At 36.1% G+C, this 17,327-nt stretch overlaps 1 protein-coding gene across 1 annotated transcript in view; it reads right to left on the bottom strand.

Moving 5' to 3' along the window:
• Positions 1 to 3,846: 3,846 nt before the first annotated feature.
• The window catches only part of LOC134531712 (cytochrome P450 4g15-like), a 30,603-nt gene continuing 17,122 nt past the window's right edge, over positions 3,847 to 17,327 (bottom strand). Inside the window, exons 6-13 of the mRNA XM_063367531.1 lie at positions 16,929 to 16,998; positions 16,466 to 16,592; positions 13,841 to 13,994; positions 12,650 to 12,759; positions 11,718 to 11,786; positions 11,080 to 11,248; positions 6,173 to 6,355; positions 3,847 to 4,185 (exon numbers count right to left, since the gene is read on the bottom strand). Of these exons, the coding sequence (XP_063223601.1) occupies positions 4,010 to 4,185; positions 6,173 to 6,355; positions 11,080 to 11,248; positions 11,718 to 11,786; positions 12,650 to 12,759; positions 13,841 to 13,994; positions 16,466 to 16,592; positions 16,929 to 16,998 (1,058 nt within the window). The 3' untranslated portion in view covers positions 3,847 to 4,009. The remainder of the gene's footprint in view (positions 4,186 to 6,172; positions 6,356 to 11,079; positions 11,249 to 11,717; positions 11,787 to 12,649; positions 12,760 to 13,840; positions 13,995 to 16,465; positions 16,593 to 16,928; positions 16,999 to 17,327) is intronic.

Below are 17,327 nucleotides of genomic sequence, written 5' to 3'. Positions count from 1 at the left end.
ATTACTGTACACTCCGACGTAATCTTGTGCAACCCGGTGCACCTGCGCTTGTTCACAGACTTCAATTAGATACTGTTTGCTGACGATTTGTGATCGCAGCATCTCAACCACATTTTGCGTCACGTTTTCTCCCTGTAACAGAATTACTTTTCGTTCTGGCGAACGCTACCCCAAACCCACTGCTAGCAACTTTCATTTCTCGGAGGCAAGCATACGTAAGGGTTTTGCCATCACGTACTGGACTAGGTTACAGCCAGCGGCGAAGCCTCGGGACGGTCCACATGACGCCTTTCCCAGGCGATTTAGCAAATTTAAACCCCCTCCCCTCATCAACCCACCGGTGGCTTCAAGGTAACTCCAACCCGGAGCATCGATCCCCAGTGAACCCAGGCGGGGACATTGTCTCTTCAAGGACTTTCACCCTTGTCAAACAGAGCCCTCAGCGAAGTCTAGCGGCGGGAAAAATCCCTAACCTTGCTCTGAGCGCTGGTCGCGAGCGCGCCCACTGCACTCTAGCATACGTTTCTGTGACCCTCCAGGCAGGTTCTCGTCTTGGCTGCAAGAGTGCACTACTCATCCCTCCCATAAGAGACAGCTTGTCACAATCGACCTTGGCAGCAGTTGTAGTGCGATTGCGATCTTAGTTCGCCGGCGACTCGCGTGAAAGCGCGGCGAACATTTTGCAGTCTGCTTCGCCCCTTCGGGCGTTCCCGGACACCTTCGGGCAATCACCACCCCCCCTTCTTTGGCTGGGGGCAGTTGCTTCCTTTAATTAGGCGCCCCGACGCCATTTTTTGGTGATTCGGCGGGCAGCATCTGGTCTGTGCGGACCACGCGTCGCGATCCGCGAGAGTCAATCTCCGTTGTTCGTCCCAGACTCGACACTACGTCATGTAGTCGCCAACGTCAAGGCATAGAGGCCTCAATTTTCTTATTTTTAAATTTTGCTGCCTGCAATAGTTTTTTGCTAATCTAAATTATTTCATCTCTCAACATGACTACCGCGACCTACCGTGCCGCAAGCGGCGATCTCTGCTCCTGCAGCCAGCCTACATGACTTCACCCCGCTGTTTTTGGTAAGTGGTCATCATCCCTCCCCCCTTTTTTTTGCCTTTCCCTGGGCATAGTTTTTCCCAGGCTTAGCCGCCTGTTAACCAGTCTAAGTAATTTGTGACTTCGGTTGCAGGCGGGGTGTAAGTTTAGCTGCAAAACTAGCTGCAAGATTAGGCGCAAGAATAATGTGCAAGATTAGCTTCAAGACCCCAAATTGGAATGGAACTTCACTGCCAAATTAGCAGTCCGTGATTGGGCTCATGCAGTCAGAAGTTTTCTCCCCTCTCCGGTCGAGATACAACTTTCTACACAAAATGATTTCTTCTGGACTTTAATCTATCGAAACCTCCGGTGCTAGGACACAGGATATAATTAAATTTCATTTGAAAAGAAAATTAAAAACAAAATGTAATTGTTTCTTTCTTTTGAGCCTGCAAGCTCACTTAAAACCAGAGTTAAGTTCAAGAGATATGATGTTTTTACCTTTATATGTATTTTGTTGCACCGGGGCTCCCTCCTTTTTTAATTAAAATGTGTAATTAATATTTAAAGATAAAAGAAAAAACTAAGTAAATTGTTTTAGTAAAAGGGCAGTTATATAAATCAAACCACCAGTCTTGTTATTTCATTATTATTCATCCTCGATCCACATAGCCTCCTAGATTTTCTAGTAGGTTATAAGTAAATTCTTTTGTACAACGTCTGGGCACCTCTGTGGTAATTGTTTTTGTTGTGTTGTTTTCTGGGCCGACGCTTCCAAGGCCTAATTTTTAATTAATCATTTTTGAGTGTTTACCTGCTGCCCAGCGTACGTTACACAGCGATAACAATTGTTAAACTCCAGGGTAGAGCTTTGTAAAATTTGCAAATGGTACAAATCTCTACCACGCAGTTTTACACGTGAAATCGTTGGCAACTGATTTTCCAAGGACTATCTTTGTAAAAGAACAAAAAAAGCTGTGTAAAGGCAGGAAGGCAGAACGTATCATGTAAATAAGGATTGAATAGGAGTGGGTCTAAATACTGAAACCAAAAAAGCTTTTGTTTGGTGTGATTTAGTTTGCACATTGGAAAACCTAAATCATCGCGACCTGCTTTATGAACTAAGCACGGATTTTCTAGGTTGCGAGACAATTGTTGAGCACTTCAGCTAATCACTCTGTAGTATTTGTGGAATACTCTTGTTTTAACTATGACTTATTTCGTGTTTTGAATGAAAATTAAATGTGAACTGCAAATAACTACTGAATACAGGTCAGGTGTACTTCCCTTGAAATAAAATAATTCATGAATATGGGAAAATTAATGGGTGGATTTGTGCATTACATAGGTTTCAATACAGTAAGTTTTTTCTCTCACTCTCCTACTTGAATCTTTCGTGAGAGTGTATTTCTCCGTTGCATGTGACGTCTGGATCAGACTTGGGTATGGTTCAACCCGTTATGGACATCAAATCATTGGCCAGTTGGTCCCATCATAGTGCCGTAAGTACAATCTTGTTCTAACAGTTTTAAGGTCACGAGAAATGTTTATCGTTTTATAGTGCAAAAATGATCTTTGTTAAAGCATGACACATATATGAATTGACTGCTTAACTTTGAAAGTAATTGACTGCATCAAAAAAAGGTTTTACTGTGGAGTCATTGCCCGTATTGTATTCATTTTGGAGAAGGAATAAAAATTTAATAATATATAAACACTATTTTATACACTCAGAAAATGTCTCTTCCTGAAGAATGCATTATTCAATAAAAAAAACCACAATAATATTTTATGGTATAAAAACTACTAAATCTTATATAAAAAATTTGTTTTCCATTTCCATACCTTAATGCTATAAAGTGAAATTGCCATGGAAACATTATATTTATAATTCTGGACCATGCCGGCTGTTGAACGTTGTTGAGGTTCAAAACGCAAAGTAAGCGAAATAAATATGTATGATATTTTACTTTTGAAGAAATGTTATATTAAAAGTCATTTTCTATAAGCAATCCGTAAGCTCAGTCTGTTTGTCTACTTATCACACTAAACTAGTCCCTACCAAAAAAATTTACTTCTAACTTAGAATAGTAAAGGAAGTACATAAATCAAAACAAAACAAAATGTATTGTTGAATATCAACTAATATATATTGAGTTTACATTTTGATAATAAGTTATACATTTTGTAGTTAGTTAAAACAGAATATAGTTTGTTCTATTTGTATAAAACTTTATTCTATTGAACAACTTTTAGTGGCTTACAAAGTTATTATTATTTTACTATAAATATTAATAACATTTAAAAATATTAACAAATTGGTTTAGATAAGTACAGTTTCTCAAAGAAACACCGTTCATCCCTTAGAGATAACATCGAAAAGATTAAATATAATAACAATATAATATATCAACTTTCACTTCCAAACTACTTTCCTCTGTCAACTCAAAAAATAAAAAAAACAACACAAAACTTATAGTTGGTCCAAACCAATAATAGAATGTGTCCTTTTAAGCATTTCATTAAATACAGCCCTGGATATACGTCACTATTAAGAAGTAAACCAATAAAAAAAAAGGTTTTTCTACAACAACTAACTACATAAAAATCATCGTTCATGCTCTAGTTTTAAAAATAGCAAAAAAAAATCATACAGACACATGGACTAAAACTGAATTAAATAAAGATACGTAGGTACCTAGAAAAAAAATTAATGATTCGAGGAAAATAAAACTACTGCAGAAATGTCCACATCGTTAGTATTTTATAGTATTAAACTTAAATACTTGGAAAAAAAAGACAACATAAAAAGAAGCGTTTGTAACCACTTTTATTGCCAACTGGGTTAGTTCGCTACGGTATGCGATTAGTTAGGTTAAAGAGATACGGGTAGAATGTATACAGTGCTTACGCGCTAGTGTTAGTGACAGGGTTGTGTTAGTTGAATAAAGCGAGCGCGGGTGTAGGTAGCACTTCAGCTGCGGGCCTTCGCGGCGCGCGGCTCCAGGCGGATCCTGAAGCCGTCGGATCGCTTCAGGATGATGTCCGCCTGAAGCTTGAACAGCTCCTGCGGCACCTCTGACACGATGCGGTAGTTGCGCAGCACCGTCGAGATCATCACCTTCAGCTTCAGCATGGCGTACTTGCGACCTGCGGGCGCGAAAACAGCCGGTCACACTGGCGCTCCTTCAGCAAACTGGGTTTATCCGCTCTGGAGAACAGGACCGGCATGCCACTATGCCCATGCGGCGGACCCATCCTCGAATCGTGCGAGGGGCGAATGACCGAATAGTTTTGGGTCGTATGAAACACTATCCAGTTAAAAGTGAAGTCTAAAAATTCAAAAAAAAAAATTTAAAACGATATTTAAACGCGTATATCAAGTCTCGGGAAATTAAAAAAAAAACTACACATTAGAGTAGCATAACAAAATAAAAAAACCTCCATTTTACAGATTAAAAATCGAACTTACTTTAAAAGTCAGGTGCGGTTTGTAGTAGATAATTTTTCTATCGCTCAAGTTGTTTAAGCTAAATTATTATCTTTTCGTTGGAAAAAGGGAAGGGAATCGCAAACTCCACCCTCCCTCAGACCACCCGTGCCTAGGGCTGTAGCATTTTTTTTTTATGGTTTCATGTTCGCTGTAAATAATTTTTGCAGTTTTACAAATATATATTTTTTGAAACTAATTAGGTACAAATATTTTAATTATTTTATGTCTACTGTTTATTCTAAAAGACATGTTTCTGGGATGTATGAAATAATCTCAACAACCAAGGGTTCTAAAAATTTTCACTCTTTATACGGAAAAACAGCATATTTTTACCAAAGATTTATTTTTACAATATTATAGTTTGGCTAAACAAATTGGGTTTTTTAAATTTTCAAAGATATAAGATTTCAACTTTAATATCTCAAAAAGGAGATTTTTATATTCGGTTGCAATATAATTTCAGTCTCTTAAACTTAAGTAAATGTTTTATGCTTGATAATGCAGCACCATAATTCCTAGATAATCTCTGAATAAGCACTGTTTTTTATCTTTAATGACACAATGAGTAAATCTATGAACATAATAAAACTAATCAATGATATTTTGTCACAAAAATCAGATGCACTTAATATGAACTGGGTCATAGGTTTGAAAGTGTACAAGTGTGCGAGTACACAATCGTGCTAGCGTGCAAGTGTGCTGCGTTATTTCTACCTTTCCCTGCCGTATCATCTACTGGTTCCCCCACCACATTTCTCCTCATAGGATTTAAATAAATTTCTGCCTCCTCCGCAAAGAAACTTCCCTTGAAAAAATCTTAGCAAAATGTCCAAAAGTTCGGATTAGCCGCAAAGGTTTAAAAACTAATCAAATATAGTTTTCTTTTTATTATCCAGTTATATTGAATGCATGATACGTATAACTCACATACAGCTGATTTTTACTTTGTTTAGGGTAGTACGGTAAAGTTTTGTTGTTTTGGTGCCATACCATATGTGCATTTTCATTCAATGTTCGCTGTACACAGTTGGCGACGTGCACATAACAATACTCCAGGTTCTGCAGAAACTTTATGTGAGTGGTGTAGCTACTTACCGAGGCTACACTAAAAAAAAAATTAATTTTGCAAGGAATGCCATTGGAAACTCAGTTGTAAAGATATCATTTGTAGAACTGCAAGGCAGAGCATTGTACCATTTAATTTGGTGAAAAACTTGCAAGGATTATTTAAATCCTATAAGGAGAAATGTGGTGGGGGAACCGGTAGAGGATACGGCAGGGAAAGGTGGAAATAACGCAGCACACTTGCACGCTAGCACGATTGCGTACTCGCACACCTGTGCACTTTCAAACCTAGAACACAGTTCCTATTAAATTGCATCTGATTTTTGTGACAAAATATCATTGATTAGTTTTATTATGTTTATAAATTTACTCATTGTGTGCTTATTCAGAGATTATCTAGGAATTATGGTGCTGCATTATCAAGCATAAAACATTTACTTAGGTTTAAGAGACTGAAATTATATTGCAACCGACCATAAATATCTCATTTTTGAGATATTGAAGTTAAAATCTTATATCTTTGAAAATCCTTGCAAGGATTATTTTTTTGTAAAGGTACAGAAAGTTGTTTGTACTGACCCACGCAGCTCCTGGGCCCGGCGCTGAACGGGATGAAGGCGTAGTAGGGGCGGTTGTTCATGTTCTCGGGCAGGAAGTTGTCCGGGTTGAACACCTCGGGGTCGGGGTAGAAGTCGGGGCGGCGGTGGATCTTGTAGGTGGCGATCACGCACGTGCAGCCGATCGGCAGCGTGTAGCCCGAGGCTGCAAGCACGGGCAGCATCCTACATTACCGGCTGTTTATATCCTGTTGACAACAGCAATTTTTTCTTTAATTTGTGTTTTTTTGTCCTTTGTTTTTTTATTTTTTAGTTTTCTTCTACAGAAAAAGTGCTTAGCAATGGCGTATGTCCATAAACTTACATCAAGTCATGCACTCCCATTGCACAAATCTTTCAAAGACAAAGATAACGGCTGTCCCAGTTCCAATGGTATATATTACAACAGTTTTTATTTAGACTGTTCACAACAATTCCTATACTTAATTGAGGGTAAACTAACCTGTTTTTTTTTTTTTTTTTTTTTTTAATGTTCAATACGTGCACCTAACGTTACACGGCAAGCTAAACTCCAATTCTTCCCACACTTCGGTTAACCAGTCCGGTGTAATTGAAGCAATGGCCTCTTCAGTTCTGTGCCTCAACTCTTGGAAAATCATTAGGTATGCGGCGGAACGTTTACACTATCTTTTATAAAGCCCCGAAGGAAAAAAAAAAATTCGCATGGCATTACGTCATGTGAACGTGGCGGCCAGCGAATAAGAGCTCTGTCGTCTCGACCATCACGACCAATCCAACGGTCAAGAGCTTCGACGTTCAACCACTCTCGTACAAAGAGATTCCACTGGGAAACGCTCGTTTGATTGAAATTACACATTCACTCATAACAAATTGCATGACAGAAATCGCTTTTCTCTCAGGAGTCGCCATTTTGAGTAAGTGGCGCTGTACGCAAGAAAACTTCAAAGCAGTACTCGCGTATGTGCTTATCTTAAACTGTTTGCGTTACGCTTTAATTGTGATCTTAAACCAACACTCTACAAATCTTAAAGTTGATGCTATTAAAATTTATAATTGGGACATTCTTTTAAGGCCATAAAATATTTTGCTTCTAATATATAGCTTTTTGCACACAATTTTAAATAAATGCAAACATTAACAAACAGTTATTACATTGTTTACAGAAGTTTTTTACTAATGTCCTTATTTAAGGTTTTTTTTAATTAACTTATATTCAAATTTTTATGTCAGGTCTAGTATGTACTAAAAGCAGAATGTCATATTGTTATAATATTTTGAGATAAATGTTTTTATTTAGACTTTGTCTTGAAATGTTTATTTTTGTACATAACTAATTAAATTAATAAAAAAATAAGTTTCCCCCCAAATCCTGAAAAGTTACAGATTCTATGCATTTGGGAAAGTCAAATTTAAATTTAATTGATATGCTATACTAAAAATAAATAATTTTAATCAAATGATACATAGATTAATCTAAATTTTCGTTCTAACAGCGCATGATAGGAATTAAAATAAAATTTCCATTTAAGTTCATAATAAATTTACTAAAGACTTGTTAAGAGTAAATTAAATTACACAAAAAGTTTAATATGGTTATATTTTACTATAAATATTAATTTATTAAATTATATGTTTTAAGAAATGTACAAAAACACAAGTAGTATATAATAGCTGGTCCTGCGGCAGGCTTCAAGGATGAGGTGCCTGAAATGACGACCAACATCTTGGATTCTGGCATCAAGGGCGGCCATCTTGGATTACTTTTGACCTGACCTGGCTGCCATCTTGGATCAGCAATTTTTTCCGCCATCTTGGATTGTAGTAAAATCTGCCATCTTTGATTCTAGAATGTTGCAATTTTCGTTACGCCCGCATTATTGGATGTGTATGACATCACCGTTGCACTTTTCGTTACTTTTGCCTTCTTTAAAATCTGTTAATATTATCTGATTTCAACAGAAAATTTGAACTATGAGAAAAAGTTTAACTATAAAAATTGTAATATAAAAACCTCAGTCGTTTTGAAAATCGTCAGTGATCTGGTATTTCGCAATATTCCCCCCAAAAAGGAAAATATTATTTTAATTTATAAAGAAAATTTTATTTGACAAACCCAATTACTTCATGGAGTCCTCTGTTCAAGCCTGGTGAGGACAAAATACAAATGGCGACGGATCCTTCCTCCATATAAGGCACCCACAGCCTGACCTCCCACCACTTATTCCAAAGCAGTTATTATGTCAGCCAGTAAGCTGTCATGATGACCATCTTGTTTTCTTCTAGTGTAGGCCGCCATATTGTTTTAATATTTTAGATGGTGTCGCCACCATATTAGTAAAATTTTTACTCACTAGAGTGCGGTATTCATTTATTGCCAGGACGCCCTGCCATCTTGACATTAGAGTAACATCTTGAAATTATTTAATTATTAAGCTACGAATTTGGAAAAAAAATTCCAAAAGTAATCAGAAACTGCAACTATTACTAAATGCAAACTGAGCATTTTATATTGGGACATTTACTTAAATATAATTTTTAATATTTTGTCAGCGCATTCAAATTAGGCATTTTGAAAGACTCATGGACAAGTAGTTCTGCTTTTCAAGAACAGATGTTTCTACATGTTGCATTGAGGTAAGTATTATTTATTTTTCATGTGGGATGAAGGATCCTCACTCACGATCGCAAGAGAAGGTTAGCTTTGCTAAACATCGAATAGAAGGAGTTTCGTCTTGCATGATAGTGATTCTCAGTCATCTTTTAGCATATTTTTTGACTGAGTAATGGATATTTTTCGTTTTTGAATTCCATCTGATAAATATATTTTAATTGATGATTTAGTAACATAAATCCACTAATTAAATATAACTCTGAATAAAATTGCATGTCTCATTAGGTAAAAAATTCTTCGTGCAGAGATAAATTTCTAATAAATTACCAGAAGCACTCGGAGAAATCAGCAGAAGTCTCGTTAGGAATAACCAAGAGCAAGCGAAGAAAACAATCAGAAGCGTACCCATGAATGATCAGAAGACCTTGTAGAAACCATTTAAATATTGTCTGGAATAATCAGGAGCACATTGAGAAAACCAACAAAATATTGAGAAGAATAATAATTTCCGCAAGCTCGCGAATCTCTCCCCGCGCGCGGTTAGTCGTACGTGAATAATTTTAACTTCGCATGTATTGGAAAATATTTTTACATGAGGCCAGAAATATATACAGAGTTGACGAAAAGGTAACGAACATTTGGTCCCTTACTACATGATTACGAAACGGAAATACGTTGTAAAGCTGTCGCGAGAAGACGGTGTTAAACTGTGTAGCTTCGTGTAGCGTCGCTTCTTGTCTGATCATGTGTGCGCCCAGCCTAGGACAGCCTAGGACAGCCTAGGAAGAGTGTATCAAAGCCGAGGTCATACAGACAGCTTTGCTATGTTCGCAACGTCGGAGAGACGCATGACGTGGGATTAGAGTGATGAACCCGACGATGATAATATTCTGCTAGCTCTCTCAGTAAGTAAATGTAAAGTTTCAAGTTTTCATGAAAATCTAAAAAAAAAATAATTTGGAGAATTTCATCACTTGATAAAGCAGTTGGGTGAGGAAGAAGCCAAATTTATGGATTATTTCAGAATAAATACATCTCAGTTTGATAACATTCCCTTGAAATAAAATCCCTGGCATTATCCCACATATCATGATTTATATAGTCTTCTACCTATTTATTTCATAAACACGAATATTTTCGTACTCCTTCAATAAAATATTCCGTTGAAATGGTACTAATTCAAAGCAAACACAAAAGTACAGCACAATTCCTCGCGAGAAAAAAAAACGGATATTTTTTATCCGCGCATGAGCGAAGTCATCGACGTTTTAGGAAGAAATAGGCGGAGAAACAAATACCAGGTGACGTCACGAACATAGCGAACATAGCGAACGTAGTGAACTCCGTTTTGTGTGGCCAGTGACACCAGAGATGCAGCAAACATCAGACGATGTCGTCAACTTAGCGTACTTGACGAACGTAGCGAACACAGCTGTGTGTGGCCAGAAGGGGCCTAGCCAGGGGGGGGGGGTGTTAAATGAGATCTAACCCCCCCACCCCTTGGCACCAATTATTTTTTCTTAACTGAAAGGTTAGCTAAAAGCCTGGGTGTCTTACTGCTATCACCGGCCACTGCACTGGAGGGGAAGAGTAAGCGAGCCCTACCGATTCTCCTTCCCTTCCCCTACTCCTGTCACGAGCAGAAGCTATAAGGTTGTGACGCCGTGACGGGTCCCTAACTTTCAAATATCTTACACCTATTGTATTTACCCAGTGCGGTAATTATAAGCAGGTGTTAACTGGGCTTCCAAAAGTGTAAGGATCGCTGTGTGTGTATAGAATTAAGACAACGACATGGTGTCATGTAACTCTTCAAGTTTCCAGGAATAGGCCAGTTATGCCGAAACCCAACCCTTTTTATTCCTTTTTTTTTGTACTGTCGAGCTTCGAGCATGATTTATGATCTTGAGACGACGTAAACAAGGCACTAGGATTGATAAAAATATCTTTAATTAATTTCTTATTTCATCACTCAAACAATATTTTATTTAAAAATTAATAATATTTTTACCATTACAATATTTAAAGTTAAGTACCGAAAACTGCTAAAATAGCACTATTTTACACCTTAAAATGGAAATTTTTTTTCCGGGGATGGACCCCCAGGCCCACCGCTTTATTAGGGGGGGGGGGGGGCATGCTTCTTAACCCCCCCCCCATACACAAATCCTGGCTACGCCACTGGTGGCCAGTGACACCTGAGATGCAGCTGGCGACGTCACGAACATCGCGGACATAGCGAGCACATCGCCTCGTGTGCGGTTTCAGCCGCGGGGGAGGCCGAGCGAAACACTCACGCAGCTTGACCTCCTGGTTGATCTTGCGCGCGATGATGGGCACCGGCGGGAACATCCTGAGCGTCTCCAGGATCACTCTCTCCAGGTACTTCATCTGCAGCGTGTCGTTGAAGGTGGCCGGCCGGTCCGAGTCGCCGAAGATCTCGTGCAGCTCCTCCATCACCTTGTCCTGCGACCCCGGGGACACGTCAACTCCCGTTCACCAACGCAACAGATGTACCTCCGTGAGGAATGCATAGCGAGTGCATGTCCCTACATGCACTTCGAAAAGGTTAAGGTAACCTTCCGTAACATACAATGGAAGCAACCAATCTTATCGTCTGGTTATGGTCTTTCCAATAAATATACGAAAAAAGACTTTTCATTAAAAATAATTTTTTTTTACATTTACCATACATACGGTAAATTCCCAATAACAATTATATGGTAAGTTTACATTAACATGTATGAGAACGTTTACTCTGATAGAAAATATGAACTCAATTAGTTCACATCATATTCGTACAAACGTATTGATGTTACGGAATTAAAACAGTTGAAATAAACGTTTTCTTATATGACACTTTATCCTTAGACGAAAACATTTTGACACAATTACAGTCAGATATTAGGTAATATATCGCAATAGGCGATGTTACCTGTACTTCCGGATGAGCGCCGAGGGTGCACATGATGAAACTGGATCCGGCTGCCACTGTGTCATGGCCCTGTGAAAGAAAAACCATGCGAATTTCAGAATTCCTTCATTGAATGTGTTCCAGGTATTATCCTAATCTTTCAGCAATCCAGTTAAAAAAATATAACACACAAATTATTTTTAATGAGAGTCCACCAACGAGTGGAATGAAAACCGAGAATTGAACGTACCGTCAGGTCTCACGGGATTAAACTTTAGTTGGTTTGCAACACCCCCCGTTTCTTTTTTATAAATAAGTAATCGCTCTTTATAATGCTAAGATGTGCACATACTATCTGCCAAGTTATCAGTTTAATGAAGCAAAACTTGTTTTGCTATTTGCAACATTAAATTTCCTTAATGTAGACAGAAAAACACGCGGAAAATAACTTTTTTTTTAAATGTTACATGCTGATAAAAGTTATTATATTCTTCCTTCTGCAGATCACTGTATCTGACAAGTAATGTGGGTTATCTTTCAGAGTGGCAGTGAGCGCAACAGCCCGCGACTCCAACTCGACAGGCTCAACTTCACAGACTTCTGGCTTCGGCAGGAGACAGGGAGGCCACTCACTGCTCGATGGTGGGCGGGGGGAAGGGGGGCTACCAGCCAGAAGCGTCCCGTCCACCATAGAGTGGATCGTTACATATGGACCTGAGCTGGTTGGCACAACTTTGCACGTAAATGCATCAGTCAGGGGTTGCCACTGAAGACTAAGTACGGAAACAATTTCAGCAGTAGTACGCTCAAACAGGAAGTACTGTACAACATTTTACTTCCTCAGGCGATAACCCTGACAACAAATTAGCATGGACTGTAAAGATATTGTGGTGCCACAGCATATGAACCACAGTAAAAATTTTAAGAAAAAATACTTTAACTTGAAAACTTACCTCGAACATAATTGTGTCCACTTGGTTTTTGATTTCCTTTTCGGAAATCGGGCCTCCGTTCTGATTTGTATCTATTAACAGTTCCAAGAACGGTAGACGCTTCTTCTCACCTTAAAGAAGAAAAACATCACATTTGATTCTCATTAAATATTCAGCGATTGTATAGGCTATATGACAATAACTCAACAGAGTTTACATTTCGGAGTAACGTTATCTCAGAACAGATGTCCAACGGCTTGTTTATTTAAAAAAAAAGACAGTCCATTTAGGAAATACATAATAAATGGTTCAACTTAGCTTCAAATCCATTCTGTTATGTTTATGATTTATTTCCACTCATTTGTATAGTTATAAGTGAATAAAAAGTGTACATGTTTGACTTTACGCAGGACAAAATAAAGTGATAGGTAACATTCGAAACACACAAGTGTTTATTAGAGCGTCAAAATACAAGAGATACGTTCATTTGGTTTAAATTTGTTATATTTTGTAGTAATTAAATGCTTTATATTAGTAACGTTCCGAAGCCTCTGTCAAATTATTTTTTTCCAGTATATTTATTCGTATCTTATTATCGGACGGCAGCAAGTAAATTGTACAGAGAGGCCGCTTGTATTGGCATAAAAATGTTACCATCGTGGTATTTTTGAAGGAATCGCATTCCGACTCCCACGTGAGTTCAAATGATATGCGGGAATTTTTTGAGTGTTTTTAAAACGCAAGTTTTTAACCCATATTTGTGACATTCTTATATTTAAAAATTAAGATCTCTTGTAGTAATATAATATTAAGTTTAGAGGTTATTCATGTTGTATACACTTTAAAATTACTGCTTGCTTATCTATCACAGCTGTGTTAGCTCTCACAAATTTATACGATTCCATTTTATTAATTTATATTCAATATGTGACCAATATAAGTAAGGTTTTAAGTAAAGGAATAATTTATTGGATTATATATTTTGGGTCATTTATTACTGTTTTATCTTTCACTTGTAATGCAAGTGAAGGTTGGGTAATAGATACATTAAACATTTTGTTGATGTAAGTATATAATGTATAAGTAGAAATATGGATGATATAATGGATAATTTTTCAATCTAGTGTTTTTCTCAAAGTTATATTTAAACCAAACGTAAAATAAAAGGTTTTAAAAAACACTGAAACTATTTAGGATTTGCGATAGTCTTACCAACATCATCATCCAAATCATCTTTAAGTCCCCTGGTCTGATCGAAATACGTTCCTTTGGTAGACGCGTCTGAGATGTCCGAATCATCAACTATCTTCCTGGTGGCTCCTGATAGTTTGTTCTTCAAATACTCTTCTTTTTTAGCTTTGAAAACCTGCAACACAGTTTATTGGATTTATGATTACAATGGTACCACTAAACTTTCTTTTTACATGTAGTTACCAAATTATTATTTAAAACTTAATGAAAACAATTGTTAATGCTTTAGTACATGAGATCCTTGATTATAACCAAGCCAAACGCTCAAATTTTTCTACAACAAATATCATAGCTTCCATGAAGTGGTCGGTCAAATCCTGATGTATGTTTGGTTAAAATATTACTTACAATAGTCATTTTTTAATAACATATGTAATGTATGCTTACACAGTCCACTGGAGATGCAGCTATCATGAATGAAGCATAGTGATAGGACGCCATTAAATAATTAAAGATGACCAAAAGTATAAAATATTTAATTAGAATATTTAAAATAATTGGTAGACTTATATACATGTTTATATTAAGGGTTTACATTTATTTTCTACATTTATGCAAATGAACAGAAGATGGTTTATCTGAAAATGAATTTTTATTTTAAAGGAACGCTCTCAGCACATTACAGCGAAATATGAAATCAAATTGTATGGGATACTTTCATTAAATTAGTTCAACTATTGAGCAATAATTAACTTAAATATCAAAGGTCACAATATTGTAGTTATCTTTTACTAAAAAATCGTAAGGATTATTTAGATTTGGCCAAAACATGTATATCAATTTGATGTTCTGGGCTAAAGGTAATTAATTAGTAACTGACTTTAAAATAGGACAATTTTGTAACGCAGAGACAAAGAGAGTATTTTGAAACCTTAGTACGAATGAATGGCTTAAACATTGCTTCGAAATGTCAACAATATGTTAAAATGGTATATGCCTAATAAAGAGATAGCTATACTGACATGCCTATACATGAATACAAAGTGTGATTTGGTGTTCATGAATAAAAACTGAAATTATTTACGGCCTGCGACCACGTGTATTTTAACCTAAATATTTCCTGGTGTAACCTATTTAATCAATATTAAAATAAAGTTTTTTTAAGTTAAAAGCTAAATGATTTAATTTGCGGCCACTTTTATCGATATAATTGTATTATAAGTATTTACTACTTTCAATTGGCAGAAGGTGCTAAAATAGCATGTTTAAGTTCAAATTATTCCTTAGTGTTATCTCGTAACCATATTTAAACTTTTACGGAACATGGCAAACGGAAAAAATAGTATTAATGTTTTTAAAGTAGATCCTAAACAAAACTTTCCAAAATACAAATAAATAATCAATCACTCAAGCAAGTAGTAAACAAGTACCACTTTTAACAATTACTTATGAGCGTGCAATCATGAAGGAGAAGATTTGATAATAATCTATATCTCCAGCTTTTAAGTTATCTGACTCCACTAGCCTCCTTAATTTTCCTTTCTCTTATAACAAACATGTTTTCTATTTTTGAAAGGGCAAATTAAAGTTTAATTGCATGGTTTCATAACGCAGCGCAAAAGCGTTTGAATTATAACTTATTTTATTTACATGTTCGTCAGTGTTCTCTATCTTATGCAGGGTGAATAATCAGACATGGTTTACAAACATTAGCAAGACTAAACATTTATCCTGTACATAGCGTTCAATTACAGAATCCTGCGTACGAAGCGTTGCGCTAACTTGCAATATAACCAATATAACAGGACGACTAGATTGCTAACAAATCATTACTCTTTTAATAAAAGTTTTTTTTTTAAATTTAATTACCTTTTCTAACATCAGAAGATTAAATTGTCTAAGATTTTTTTACCGTAATTCATGTCACATTTTCTGTGTATGTAGATACTACGAGAATTTTTTTTTGTACAATATCGTGCCATTTTCGGTATGGGGAATAAGGCAGAGAGGGACAGAGGGAAAGAGCACTAAAATAATGCAAGACTTAAAACTGTAAGACAGCTATGTTAAGAAAATCTCTTTGTGGCCACGAGTCACAGGAAAGGACGGAAGAACAGAATTTTAAAGAATCTGAAAACATTAAAATGACATAAGCGACATTAAGTATTATAAAAAATATTATTGAAATTTGATTTAAAGTTTTACTAGATAATTATATAATAGTAGCGTTACGTAATAATGAATGTAAATTTGTTTCAGTGTACATGAATTTAAACCTGCTACATTTTCATTACTTCTCTGAGAAAATGTGTCATAACCTCCCCCCCCCCCCCAAAAAAAAACATTAAATTTCGTGAAAAATTGTTAAGAAAGTTGAATTTTTTAAAGATACACTACAAAATATATTAGAAAAAATTTTTAATTTTTTATTGCATCTCTATATTGATATCATGTTTGTCATCACTTTTACATGGCTATAATATTTAAATGACTATACATCTTTGTTCCTATAAAATTGAGTTTTGCATCGTAATGTATTCTATTTTTATCGAACAAAATATTTTATACTTTACCAATTTTTTTTACTATCAGAAAACTGCAGTAACACTCCAGGATGAAAAAAATACAGAGAGCACACATAGTTACCTTTCCAGACAGATCATGGATCAAGTCCAGCAATTTACTTTCTTCTTTTCCAAATCCTATTGTGTTATTGAGGCTCTTGATCTGGTACCAAATCTTGATCGTTCGTTGATGGATGATGTCGCATAACCTGTAACAATGACAAGAATGATATAGGTAATTTTATGGGCTTCTTAGTAACTGTAGGTTTTAGTTATTTCAGAACACAAGAGAACTAGTTGTTATTTGAAGTAAATTGTAAGTGATATTATAAAGTACTAAATTTTGTTAAAATTTGATAACTGTCTTGAATACACGACGTTTAGTGGCTTTCGCGCAGTATTAAATAAATAAATTTCATATAGTAACTTCAGCAATAAAACATGTCATGAAATCAAATATTCATCGTACAAGCATTGTAACTGTTTCGTGTGTTGGGAAACTAATAATATAACTAAAAGTTTTTGAAACCCTATTCATCACTTACCTCATTACAGCCATTGCGTAGTCAAAAGTGCTGGCGTTCTGCTCCTTTCTGTTCACACCCATCACCGTCTCTGCGCATATATTAATAAATTACATTGTGAAAAATAATACATACGTTCTTTACATCAACATATCCACCATGTGGTAACGTACAATTACGGAAACCATGAATGCATTAAAGTTAAAAAAATTGAATTCAGTGTTAATTCAAAAATTTGTACCAGCCTTGCTACAAGTAACACTTCGGGCAGAAAAAAAAAAACATTTTTTTTTTACTGCTGAAACTCACAACACACTATTTCAGTGGTTAAATAAATCACTTTTAAAAATGCTTTGAACACTTTTTTATTTAGATTATATTGTCCTCAAGCACGTTATACGTTAAAACCTGAGAGTATCA

Source organism: Bacillus rossius, chromosome 5 (genome assembly GCF_032445375.1).
Source record: "Bacillus rossius redtenbacheri isolate Brsri chromosome 5, Brsri_v3, whole genome shotgun sequence".
NCBI lineage: Eukaryota > Metazoa > Arthropoda > Insecta > Phasmatodea > Bacillidae > Bacillus > Bacillus rossius.
This window is presented reverse-complemented; position numbering and strand designations above follow the sequence as displayed.